The 11548-nt window shown below is 35.4% G+C and overlaps 1 protein-coding gene across 3 annotated transcripts; it reads right to left on the bottom strand.

Moving 5' to 3' along the window:
• Window positions 1-5428: 5428 nt before the first annotated feature.
• On the bottom strand, window positions 5429-10821 carry LOC113783656 (mitochondrial inner membrane protease subunit 1-like). 3 transcript variants are annotated; one of them, XM_027329854.1, is made up of 5 exons: window positions 10533-10821; window positions 10223-10423; window positions 9637-9747; window positions 7788-7849; window positions 5429-5649 (listed from the first exon to the last, which is right to left on the bottom strand). In XM_027329854.1, the coding sequence occupies exons 1-5, from the start codon at window positions 10656-10658 to the stop codon at window positions 5625-5627; spliced, it is 525 nt and encodes a 174-aa protein (XP_027185655.1). In that variant the 5' UTR covers window positions 10659-10821; the 3' UTR covers window positions 5429-5624. The 3 variants fall into 3 exon arrangements, with proteins under 3 accessions (XP_027185655.1, XP_027185656.1, XP_027185654.1); XM_027329855.1 differs by having other exon boundaries at window positions 5429-5646; XM_027329853.1 differs by lacking the exon at window positions 5429-5649 and adding an exon at window positions 5673-6017.
• Window positions 10822-11548: the final 727 nt, after the last annotated feature.

Genomic DNA, 11548 nt, shown 5'->3' with positions numbered 1-11548 from the left:
ACCCACTACTATCCATTCATTCCATAATTATCTTCAACATACCTCAAAGAAATCAAATCAAGTACTTTTAAATAACCACATCCGTATAACTAAATTATTTGAATTTTAGAAAGAGGGAAGAAAAGGGAATGAGCAAGAGAAGGGTGAAGTTCAAGGAGAGAAAAAAGGTTGAAAAGAGTATTATTGGATGAAAGATAGGTGAAAGACGTGGCTGGTGTAAATAGATTATGGAAACGACATGTCTAGGTGGGCTCTTTAAATATGAGAGTATACAAGATAGGAGGGAAGAGTTAAAACTACAAGAAAGGGTGGAAAGTCATTGAAAAAGATGGAAAGGAAGGGAAGACAGTCAAAAAAAGAAAGGTGCTGAGGTAATGCAAGGGAAGAAAGTTGCAGGCAAGTGGAAGAAGGAGACCTGGATAGTAAGGAGATAGAGGCAGAGGTTAAGGGAAGGGAAGAATGACGTGAGTAGGTCAAAGAGGGTTTGATTAGGCATCCAGTGGAAATAGAAAGAGAAGAGAATAAAGACTTAAGAAGAGAAGAGGATATGGACAGCTGATAGGGAGTGAGTTCTGATTTGTTAGGCAGGGTTCCGTTAGGTAAGAGAAAGCAAAGGGAGAAGTGAAGTAAAGTTGGAAAGGATAAATCGAGAGAGAATATGGGCACACAGAAAGAGTAAGGGGACGGGCCAAGTAAGGTGAAGGCTAGGGTTGAGCTAGGAAAAGAAAATGGTAAGTGTAGATGGAAAGTGAAAGAGGCGTTAATATTCAATGCGCACAAAGGTAAGGACAGTTGACGAAAAAAGAAAGTAGGTTAAGAAGAGTTCAGTATAGGAGAAAAGATGTAGGAGAGGATAAGGGTTAGTTGTTAAGAGTATGGAAATGAAATCTCCACTATCTGTTAATTCCGTAAGTGTAATCAACATGCCTTGAAGAACATCATATCAAACACGTTTAAAAAACCATCGAATTTGAAGAGTGGGAGAAGAAAAGGGCAAGTAGGAGAGAGGTGAAAGGATAAGGGACAAAGGGTTGGAAAGAGTGTCATTGGATGAAGAGAATGTTGGATAGTGCAAGGGACGTGGCACGTGCAAGTGGAGGGTAGGGATAGCCAATTGGGATGGGTCCCTCTAGGATAGAAAAATCCACATAAGTACCCTAAAAATACCTAATGAGTTTTTGAACTTGATCAGCCTATTTGACCTTTCACTCTGTGACTGATCATGGCATTCGTTCGATTATTAAAAATAAATAAATAAAACCAGCCAAAACCCAGATGGTTGATCTGTCCATAGAATTTTTTTTTTCTCGATTTGTAATAGGAGTCTTATTCATATTTTACTCATTTTACAATAAATAAAAATTTGTTTATCTAGTTGAAACCAAAAAATTGAAACCAAAAATTGATCATGTTTACTTACTGGTTTGGATTTAATTCCAGTACTTCTACCATTGAGAATGCCCTTTGGAGTGGAGAAATATCTCCTCTTCCCTCTAAAGGAGTATGAGATTGATTTCACGAAAGGGCATAGTAGCTGCTACCAATATTGTCTTTATTCCCACTGCATATCAAGGAAAGCTACCTTAGGAGGCCTTTATGTCCAGCAACTTCTAGGACAGAGACAAAGAAGAGATTCTAGGGTCATCCTAGGTTTTGTCATCTTCGAAAAATCTTTATTGGTAGTTGTTAAATTTTAACCTCTATGGTTTGTTAAAATGAATAACCAAAGGTGAATCATCTGATATGGGATAGACCATCCATAAAAACTCTATTAGAGTTGTTAAACTCTAAGCTCTATGCTCTGCTAAAATGGGCAAGCAAAAGGTAGCGAAGGAGTTCCTTAGTTAGAGTGGTTCTTGAATTCATGACTCAACTCCCTTGACATCATTTTATAGATCTAGATTTTTAAGAAGCTCAGGCATTCATTGAAGCTAGATCTCTAACATATCTTGTACTCATTATTAGCAAAATTGGGGCAAGCTACTTCTGTGCGTCTGAGCGAAGGGGATTTTAATTGAACAAGAAAAATTAGGCAATGAACAAGAAAGCAAGCATCATTCTTCACCTTGATGATGGACACAAAATTGATCATCATTTGAGAAAGTTTCAAAATTATTGGTTGCCTTACTACAATTAAGGATGACATCAGGGGCCGAGGGTTTGAAAAATAGTTGGAACAATGACTCCTATTCAACTAATGATTCAAAGAATCATCCGCGTCAGAGATGACTCAGATGACTCGTCGTTGGATCTTGGCTTTCCTTTCCGCCATCAGTCCGCTAGTCATTGGAGATGCAGGAATCACTAGTGACTAGATCAAATTTGCTTGACTTGGAGACTCAAAAAACAAGCCAACCAATAATAACCTTGAACTCACATCCAATAATAACAACCATCCAAGTCAACCCATTCCAACTCACATCCAATAACTCAAAAAGCTTTCCAGTACCTAAAATCCAACAATAGCCAATGGGAATCTAGAAATAACAGTCGAAAACTTTGAAAATTCATTCGACAAAAATCAAGAAAATACAATAATAGAGATACTGAAGAAAAAAATGTGGTAGAGAAAATAAAGAAACTGGATAGGAAGGAAGGAGAAAGGAAAAAGAAATCAAGAAAATTTAAAAGAATTTAGTTATACTATGGTGGATGAAACAAAGAAGAAATGGCGAAGAGAGAAGCGAGGGAAGAAAACCAAGTAGAGCACAACCTAATAGATCTTGACTTTGATAGTTTGAAACTTTCAATCCATTTAGGAGCTAGATTTGATAGGAAAATAAGAGAAAGTGAGAGAAAGGAGTTGGTTTCTATTGTTTAGGAGTTTGTAAGGGGACGAAAAGCATGCAAACCAAAAGATCTGTGAGATTTGTTTTGCTGCTACAGTGGAAAAACTTTCTGCCCATAAATCAAAGAAAGCAATAAAGCTTTAAAATTTTAATAAATGCCACTTCTATCCTTAGATTTATATTGAATAAAATTTTAATGATTTATATGTTCAAAATCCTTTCATTTCTTTCTTAAACTCCGAAACAACATTAAACTCTAATCTCTTCTTTTTTTCTCTTTCATAACTTAACATTTCCCACCTTTTCTTTTTAATCCCAAACTCCCAAACTGGCCATTTGACTCTAACTATCACATACTATTAAGTGTTATAAGTGTGACCAAGTTGCTTGTAAGTATTATAAGTGTATTTCGAATTGTTTATAAGTGTTCATAGTCATTATGGATATTATTTTTACCCCTTTTTTTTCATTTGTCTCTAAATCACTTTAAAGTTATAAATTCGTATGTAATTCCATATTTTCTATCAATTTAGCCATTTGACTTTGAAAACCAAGACCTTTTAAATGTTGCGTTCTGGCCTTTAAATGTTTTAAAATCTATCTATGAGCTATTCTTTCAATCTTGAATAGATATATATATATATAAATATTTAGTACATTGAAAGTATATTTATCCAATATTTACTATGGTTTGAAATACACAATGGTAAGTAAAATATCAATTTAGAATCTTATCCTTGATAATAAGGGTGAAAAATAAGAAAAAAATACAAGTACATAATCTTTATTTTCATTTATTTTTTTAAACTTATAGAAATATTCAATTGCTTGATATACATACATGTAGCCTATAGTTAACAATTGAGAAGCTTAAGCTTCAAAGGAGTTCAAAGGAGTTCAAAGAAGCTGGTAGCTTTAGCAACAATTGAAACAAAGCCAAGGAAAGAAGCAGTTTTATTTGGGAAGATTAAGCTTCAAGGGAGTTTGAGGCCATCACAAAGCACTTTTGGCATGTACTTCAAAATAGAAGACCCTTTCAAGAATATGGAAAATGGCCATATAAGGTGGAGGAATATTTGGAAATGTGTGGAAAAGGAGAAATGAGGAATAATTGCAATTCGAAAAGAGTTTTTCTCATCCCTTTGTACTATGTTGACAAAAGTGCCCCTTCAATTTGTCGCATGCATAGTGGGTGAAGTGTTTTCTGTTGAACTTAACAGTAGAATAGTGTATATTAGGGGCTAGTAGGTATGCAAACCTGACTAAATCAAGAGGATGCTATAGCACCACCTTTGGATTTTTTTTGCTGCAGGTGGGGTTTGAAACCTCCCAACCTACAGCCCAAGGAAGGACTTAAGTCCCTCCTCGGTGGCCACTGAGCTAAGCTCAATGGTTTTATACATGTTTGTTACTTGGAGGACTAAAAATATACAGTTATTAGTTGGACTACTAAAAGTGTACGAAATGTAAAGTTTCAAAATCATCAAAATTTTTTGTCCAATCTTAAATTATTACTCCTTCCATCTCAAAATTTTTGTTGCACTTTAGGAACAGAGCTTTCTATCAACAATAATCATTGAAGAGAGGTATTCGCTCAATCTTCTAAATGCTCTATCTTCAATTAGTGGTCACAATTGAAAATGTTTTATGAGTCTTCAGAAGGAGAAAAAAAGGTGGGCCTTTTGTGCTTCCATGCATTATTAAGTGTGCATGTTGTGATGTACATGCATAAGGACTATTTCTTGTTTTGAAACTCATGCATCTGTTTTGAACTTGGAAAACAATTGATGACTATTAATAGACGGGCTTACAATAATTACATACAAGTCTCTTGTGCCTCTAGATATAAGGGTGAAAAGGAGAAGTGGAGTAAAAATTAGTTTCCAATTTGGGTAAATAATAATAATTTTGAAACAAACTAAAAGAGAAAATCCGACACTTTCATTGGGACGAGAGAAGTAATAAAGCGAATGTTTGCATCTTGAAGATGTCTAGATAGACGAGGAGACAAATGGTATGGGAAGCAGCGTCTTTCTTTTACAACTTGCTGACAGCTGAATCCTTGGATGGTTAGCATGAGATGAATTGCTTCAATTTATAGTAGATTCAAGCAGTTGATTTCACTGTCCCAAGTAGTTGCCAAAACGCAACACCTTGAGGAAGAGAGGGAAAGGAAGGCAGGAAAAAAGGCAGAAAGCAAAGTCCAAGTAGCAGGAAAATAGCATCCAGGATAAATATAGGTCACATTTAAGGCGTTCCTTAAGTACCCCCAAAATAATTGTTTGATATATTTTGTTTTTTGTCAGTAACGATATATTTGTATAACCTACTCTATCCTAATCTAAGGGGGAGGGGGAGCCTAAGGAGGCTGTGGTAGGGGGCTAGTGGGTATACAGATCCAATTAGACCAAGAGAGTGCTATGGCACAACCCTTAGATTTTTTTCGCTGCAGGGAGAAAGCCCCTCCCTAGTGGCCACTGAGCCATTGGCCCAGTGGGTTCCAAAATAATTGTTCGATAACCGAAATAATAATAAATATAAAACTAATAGAACAGGTTTTGAAAACTTAAGATCACAGAAAGAAACGGAGGAGAAAAAAAAAAGAAAAAAGAAAAACAATATTAATGAAACCTCTACATATTCATCAAGAAATAAAATATATTTTGGCAGTTTTGCCATGCAAAGGTAGCATAAAAGAATTCAGAAATTTGAACTCTCTCGTCTCATCTGCCCAATTTGATTACTGATATCTGCAATACTCTCCATCTACTATTCTGTCCATAACTCGTGGATGATTCTAGCCCACTCCATCATCAACCTTGGAACTTTTGACGCTTATGTTTTTTGACAACCAGCGCTGCTAAAAATGGACCCACTTAGCAATCATGCGTGCAACCAAACATAAAACAGACATTCAAACCCTCCATTACGTGTAACCCATGCCCTTTTAAAGTTTGCATTGATGAATGAGCCACCACATAATTTATCTCTATAGAAACAAAACAGAACTTTGTACATAGCTAGTTAATGGATCCCAAGTTTATAACCACAAAGATATTTGTACAGTGATGGCATAAACACCATATGTTTCAAATAGATCTGGTTTAATGCACTGTGGTTTAATACAACATCTGATCCCAAGCACAGAGGAAGAGCTGCATTTGTATCTGAGTGAAAATAAACCATTGGTTTTTCAGAGGTGCATGGACAGAAAACCCTTCTTTGGATCTGGGCAAACAGGGGCCATTTTAACAAAATGAGATGCTTTCAACAATTCTTGGATTGACAAAACAACAGTCCAGTTCCAACTATTGACTAACAAGGCAATTCTATTTGCTCTCTAATGCTTAACTGTGTGATACATTACTCGTCTTTCATGCAGAAATAAGCACACAGACAAATCATTTTCGAGCCATATGCAAAGCCCGTTAAACACACATAGGCTAGTATCCTACAATAGCAGATTATGGATCAAAGAAATGCAATATTCACTTGCACATCAGAACCAGTCAAAAGCTTAATTTGGAACTTAAAGAAAACAGGCAACACTTTAACCACGGTTACAACCCTCAAATAAAAAATATCATATATAATAATTGTAAAGTTTCCTAGTGCTCAAGTGCCCCATTCCAGTTAACATCTCAATTACTAGCAGACTTTTAGTACCATCATTCAATATCTGTTCTTCATTGAAAATGCTAAATAATCATGTAACTCAATTCATTAACTCTTCAAAGTGTAATGCTTAAGTCTATATTGCCAAGTTCAACACACTACCAGTTTAAAGAACAGCCAGATTCCAAACCTTACTTAGATTTCTTCTCAAATTATCCAGTATACCTCAAGGTAACAAATCAAAATTTAGAAATAGAAAAGGCGTGAGCCACAAAACAGCCAAAACCATTTGATTATGTAATATATAACTTTATTACAGGCGTCAGTTATCCAACAAGCCTCTAATCTTGATTGTCTGTTGAAACAGTCTGAAGTCATAGAGCAGCACAAAGAGGCCTGAGAGCAATGAAAGGTAATACCAATGTGTTTTTATTGGGAAATCAAACATCTTTAGGTTTTGCATGTTTTCAAGGAAAACAGAACTCTCACCATTTCATAAGGATACATGGACTAATTGCAGAAGTCTATCTAGAGAATGCAAGTTCTCAACAAGCATATGTATATATTCTTGTACCTTTATTATAACTCCCATTCACAATTAGCACACAAATAGGGAAAAAAAAGAAAAGAGCCTTTGATGACCCCTCTTTTACCTTTATTTTCTTCCCTCAATTATAGAATGAAGTTTAGATTTAAACCAATTCAATAGAATTGCTTGATAGTTACCAAAAAAAAATGTAGCTTAGCCAGACTTTCTACAGTTATGGCATCCCAATACATAGAAAGGAAGTTTGTTTTGCTATTCCTTCTTTTTATTTTCTTTTCTTCCCTCGATAATAAAATGTCAGTCTAGCTTGATAGTAACACAAGACTGTAGCTTCCCCAAACCTTTTAGATAGGTCAAGATATACTTAGCAGAATTATGTCATCATGTCATCTGAGATGGGTGCTCAGTAAATAAATTACGGAGAGATTCTTGATTGACCAAGCAGCAAATCCTATTAAAAAGAGAGAATGCATTCTGAATTGCTCATTTTTACCAAAACCACAAATATTTGATCAGCTTCAGTTTGATCTTGTAGTATTAAAAAGACACAAGTTAACAGCAATGGCCAGAGTAATTCACGAGATCAACATACAACATGCAAGGACCAAAAATAAGGGAGATCGGTTTCAGGTATGATACAAAACAAGACCAACTTCACCATTTATTTGACAAGCATCATAGCCAACATAATAATGGTTTCACTACATGTCTGACAGTAGGGGGAAAAAGGTCAGATATTTGCCCAAGCCCCGAAATCCATAACTGATTCCCCAGAAAAGCCATAACTGATTACCCAGAAAAGAGGTAAGGAAAATAAAGCAAAAATACACTCACACCTTTCTAGGCTGTTGTTTTCCACTTTTCTACCCACTGATCCAAAATCTTCAGGAGGCCACATCTACATAAAGCACCAAAAGTTATTTTCCTTTTCAAAATGCAGGATGAAGAAATGTTCTGCAGAAAATTGTCAAGTGTTTACATGATTCAAACAAAATGAAATAGGTTGGTCACAGACTTCTCAATCACGTACAAAGTAAACCACCTTGTGCACAAGCCACTGCTCATCTGGTTATTATTTATAGGTGTCCTTTACATGATTCACTCTCATTGATATATGATAAATCCATATTGGATGCTTCAGTAGAAAGCTGAAAGTGGGAGTCCGACCTTCAATATTGAAACTGACCTAAAAGTAAAAACCTCACTCACTTATAGATCGCTCACAAAATCCATCCAACTACCATCTCTCCAAACAGGAAATTCAAATTTTCTACTCCAAACTAAAGTTCAAAAAAAATTAAAAAGTTGAGAACTTTGATCTCCACAATCAGATTTTCCTATGCAAAAGATCTATAACTCCTCCCTTCCACATACAGCAAAACCAATTTCCACTTCCACGTACCCTCTCCCTAGGCTGCTCCCTATTATCCAAATAACTCAATGACTTTGACAGTAGGGCTGCAATTACCACATAGCTAAGCCGATGCTTAATATACTAGACTCAAATAATTCAGATTTGCCCAGAAGGTAACTTTTAACAATGTATGCATCAAAGCTCAAATTCTACTTGAAAATTCAATTACATTATTCTTCGATTTCACAAATGTAAAAATTTCTGTAGCCACTTAAATGAAATCTTTGGGACTGTGTAGAAGTCTAACAGTGGAGATTACAAACAGTGCCTGCTGTGGGGGAAGAATCAAAAGTTGAGCTTGGATCTTTTAGCAACTAGGGAAGATTTATGCCTGCTGTGGTGAATGGAAAGAATTAAGAGTTTATGGAAGAAAACAAGATCAACTGAAACTAATTTTTTTTTTCTTTTCTCTTTTTTGTTGCTTAATGATGATGGAGATTGAAGCACTTGTAATTTGCAATCACTACCCTAGAAAGCAAACAATTAGCTACTACGAATACAAGGAAATCCTTGATATCAAAGTCCACATGGAAGAAGTCTCAATGTGACATGTGAGTCACGCATTACGTTTTTGAGTATCCTTGTGCATCAAGCTGCATGGCAGATGTCCTAACTTACACTGAGCAGAGTTGAGCTACACCATCATCATGTAGAATCTGTTCGGTTGGGTGTAAGATATTTTCCAGCAAAACGTTGCGGTTGTTACTTCTTTTTTTAATCAAAACACAATATACCTTTTTCAGGGTAATCCTTTTTCATCTTTATTTAGGGTCTAACTTTTTCGTCTTCTTTCCCTGAACATTGAAGCATAACTCAATTTTTCCCTTCAATTAACAAACCATTTCTGGTAAGCATCTGACCATTCAAAATCTATTTTGACAGCATCCACCATCTTACTGCTCATTTTTCTCCTCTAACTTTCACCACCAACCTATCCACTTTTAACAATATTTACCATGCTCTAATCTCCTCACAAGTACTGGTGCAACCATCAAAGAAACTTGAATTAACAGTTGGAGAGCTAAAATTGATGAACAACGCCTCTTTGATATAAGATAGAGCATTCCTTGATAAACCTCAATGATTCAGAAAATGGCTTCTTACTAGTTAAGTATTCTCACAACAGCTTTGGGATTGAAAATATTTGAAATCTGAGCATAAAGCCTTAATGACTACAAGTAGCTCCAATCAATAATACATTCCTTCAAAATACCAAAAAAACAAATTGAAACAATACCATTAAATAGTCTATTTAAGTTGAATTCACGTACCACCCAGAAAACTCTGCCCTCTAAGAGCCCATAAGGAACAGGTCCAAATTGCCTTGAATCTCTAGAATTATGTTTGTTATCTCCCTCTATCCAGATATGTCCCTTCGGCACCTACAGTTACAGAGAGATAGTGCACTTTGTTTCATGACAAAATTACTCATAAAAATCCACTCTTTACATTGATGACATAACACAACTACTTTCTGCGAAAGCTTAAGAGCCATTACATGAATAACAAAATAGGAGAACACACATTAACATATTACAGATACACAGCCTGAATTCAAGTGTACGGTTGATGTGTATATGCATTCGAGCACATATAGCATTAGAAACTGTTAAACCACTGCTCAGTCAAAGTAGTATCAATGACGTCAATAAAAACAAAAAATGATGCTAATCACAAAGAAAACAGAATACGAGTCTCATTTTAAATCGAAGATCAAGTACTCCAAAGCCTTTATCCTCAAAGGAAAACAAAAAAACAAAAAAATCACCAAACGTCCAATACAGATCCATAAAAACCAGGAAAAAAAAAAAGAAATCCATATAAACAATAAAAACAAATTAACGCAATGATATTTACAACAGCAGTTGCCTCTTCGTTACCAACAGCATCACCTTCAACACCAACTATTCTCTTGATCACAACCTTTCGGGGTTCTTCAGGGCTCCGAATCAGGACCACGTCACCCGAAGCCATTTTCCCAAATCGGATTGATAGTCTCTCTACCAGGACTAAACTTCCTGTCAGGTTCAATGTGGGTAGCATGCTAGGTCCCATAGCCTACAACGAAGGAGAAAATACCAATTAACTGAACTTTTCTTCAAAAGATTTTAACTTGATTTTTCTGCAATTGAAAAGATCAAAGAAAGTCTGGTTTAGTAGTAATAACCAGAGCACAGGTACAGAGGAAAGTATTGGTGACATGAAGGCCGCAGAAGAATTTGGCCACCATTAGTGTTCGATCAAATGCATCTTTGACAGTTGGGATCCAATGCCTGAAAACTTGAAGACTCATTTCTCTATACTTCGAGATTGACAAGGTTTGCTCTGATTCTCCAAAATTTGAATGCTCATATAGTCAGAAGCATGAGACCTGCGTTGGTTTGCATTTTTCTGAGCTCAGTTAGGGGCGTAAAGAATGAGCTTTTTATCGAGCTTTATGGAACATAGAATTTTGTTCAAATTTAATTTGATTAGTTAGCAAATGAACGAATTCGATTGAGTGTTGAGCAGTCTAATTCATCTTTTAACCTTAGATTCTGCTGTGACTTTCTTGAAGAAGCCTAGGGAAAATATATTGCAAGGAAGGGTTGGAACTTTTCAAATTATTCTGAGGCAACCGCAAATGCAAAATTACTACTAGCATTGAGAAGAAAGATACCATTTTCCTTGAGATAATCACTCAAGCTTCTGTACAATTTGATTACTGTTTTTTCTAAATAGAAATTATTATCAAATTAATTAAGGCCATATGTACATATTTTGATTTTCTACAAATTAGTGGCTACTATACATAAGATTTAGCTGAAATTTAGTAAGTTTCAACATTTTCCTTTGATCAGCTTGAGTTAGTGGAGTAAATACAAAATCTTTTTCAATGAATGTTATAGTTGTTCCATACCTATTCTTTTGTCAATGACCAGCTCAACAAAGCTAACAAAAAAAAAACCCCAAATACTAAAGTTAATATACCAATAATGCCCTTTTAATCTTATTTGTATCTTAATTTTTAAAATAACGTACTTGGTTAAATAACTTCTAGATTTCCTTTTCTCTCTCCAAATTTCTTTGCCAAGAATCTTTTACATGCTATGGAGAAAATACTTGTTCTTTCTGTTCGGTAATGATTTGGAATAAAGCGCATGTGTTAGAAAAAAGAGCCTTCTCTTAACATTATTTTCAACT

The sequence above is a fragment of the Coffea eugenioides genome, chromosome 9 (genome assembly GCF_003713205.1).
Source record: "Coffea eugenioides isolate CCC68of chromosome 9, Ceug_1.0, whole genome shotgun sequence".
Classification (NCBI taxonomy): Eukaryota; Viridiplantae; Streptophyta; class Magnoliopsida; order Gentianales; family Rubiaceae; genus Coffea; species Coffea eugenioides.
Note: the sequence above shows the minus strand (reverse complement) of the source record. Positions and strands in the feature narration are given on the sequence as shown.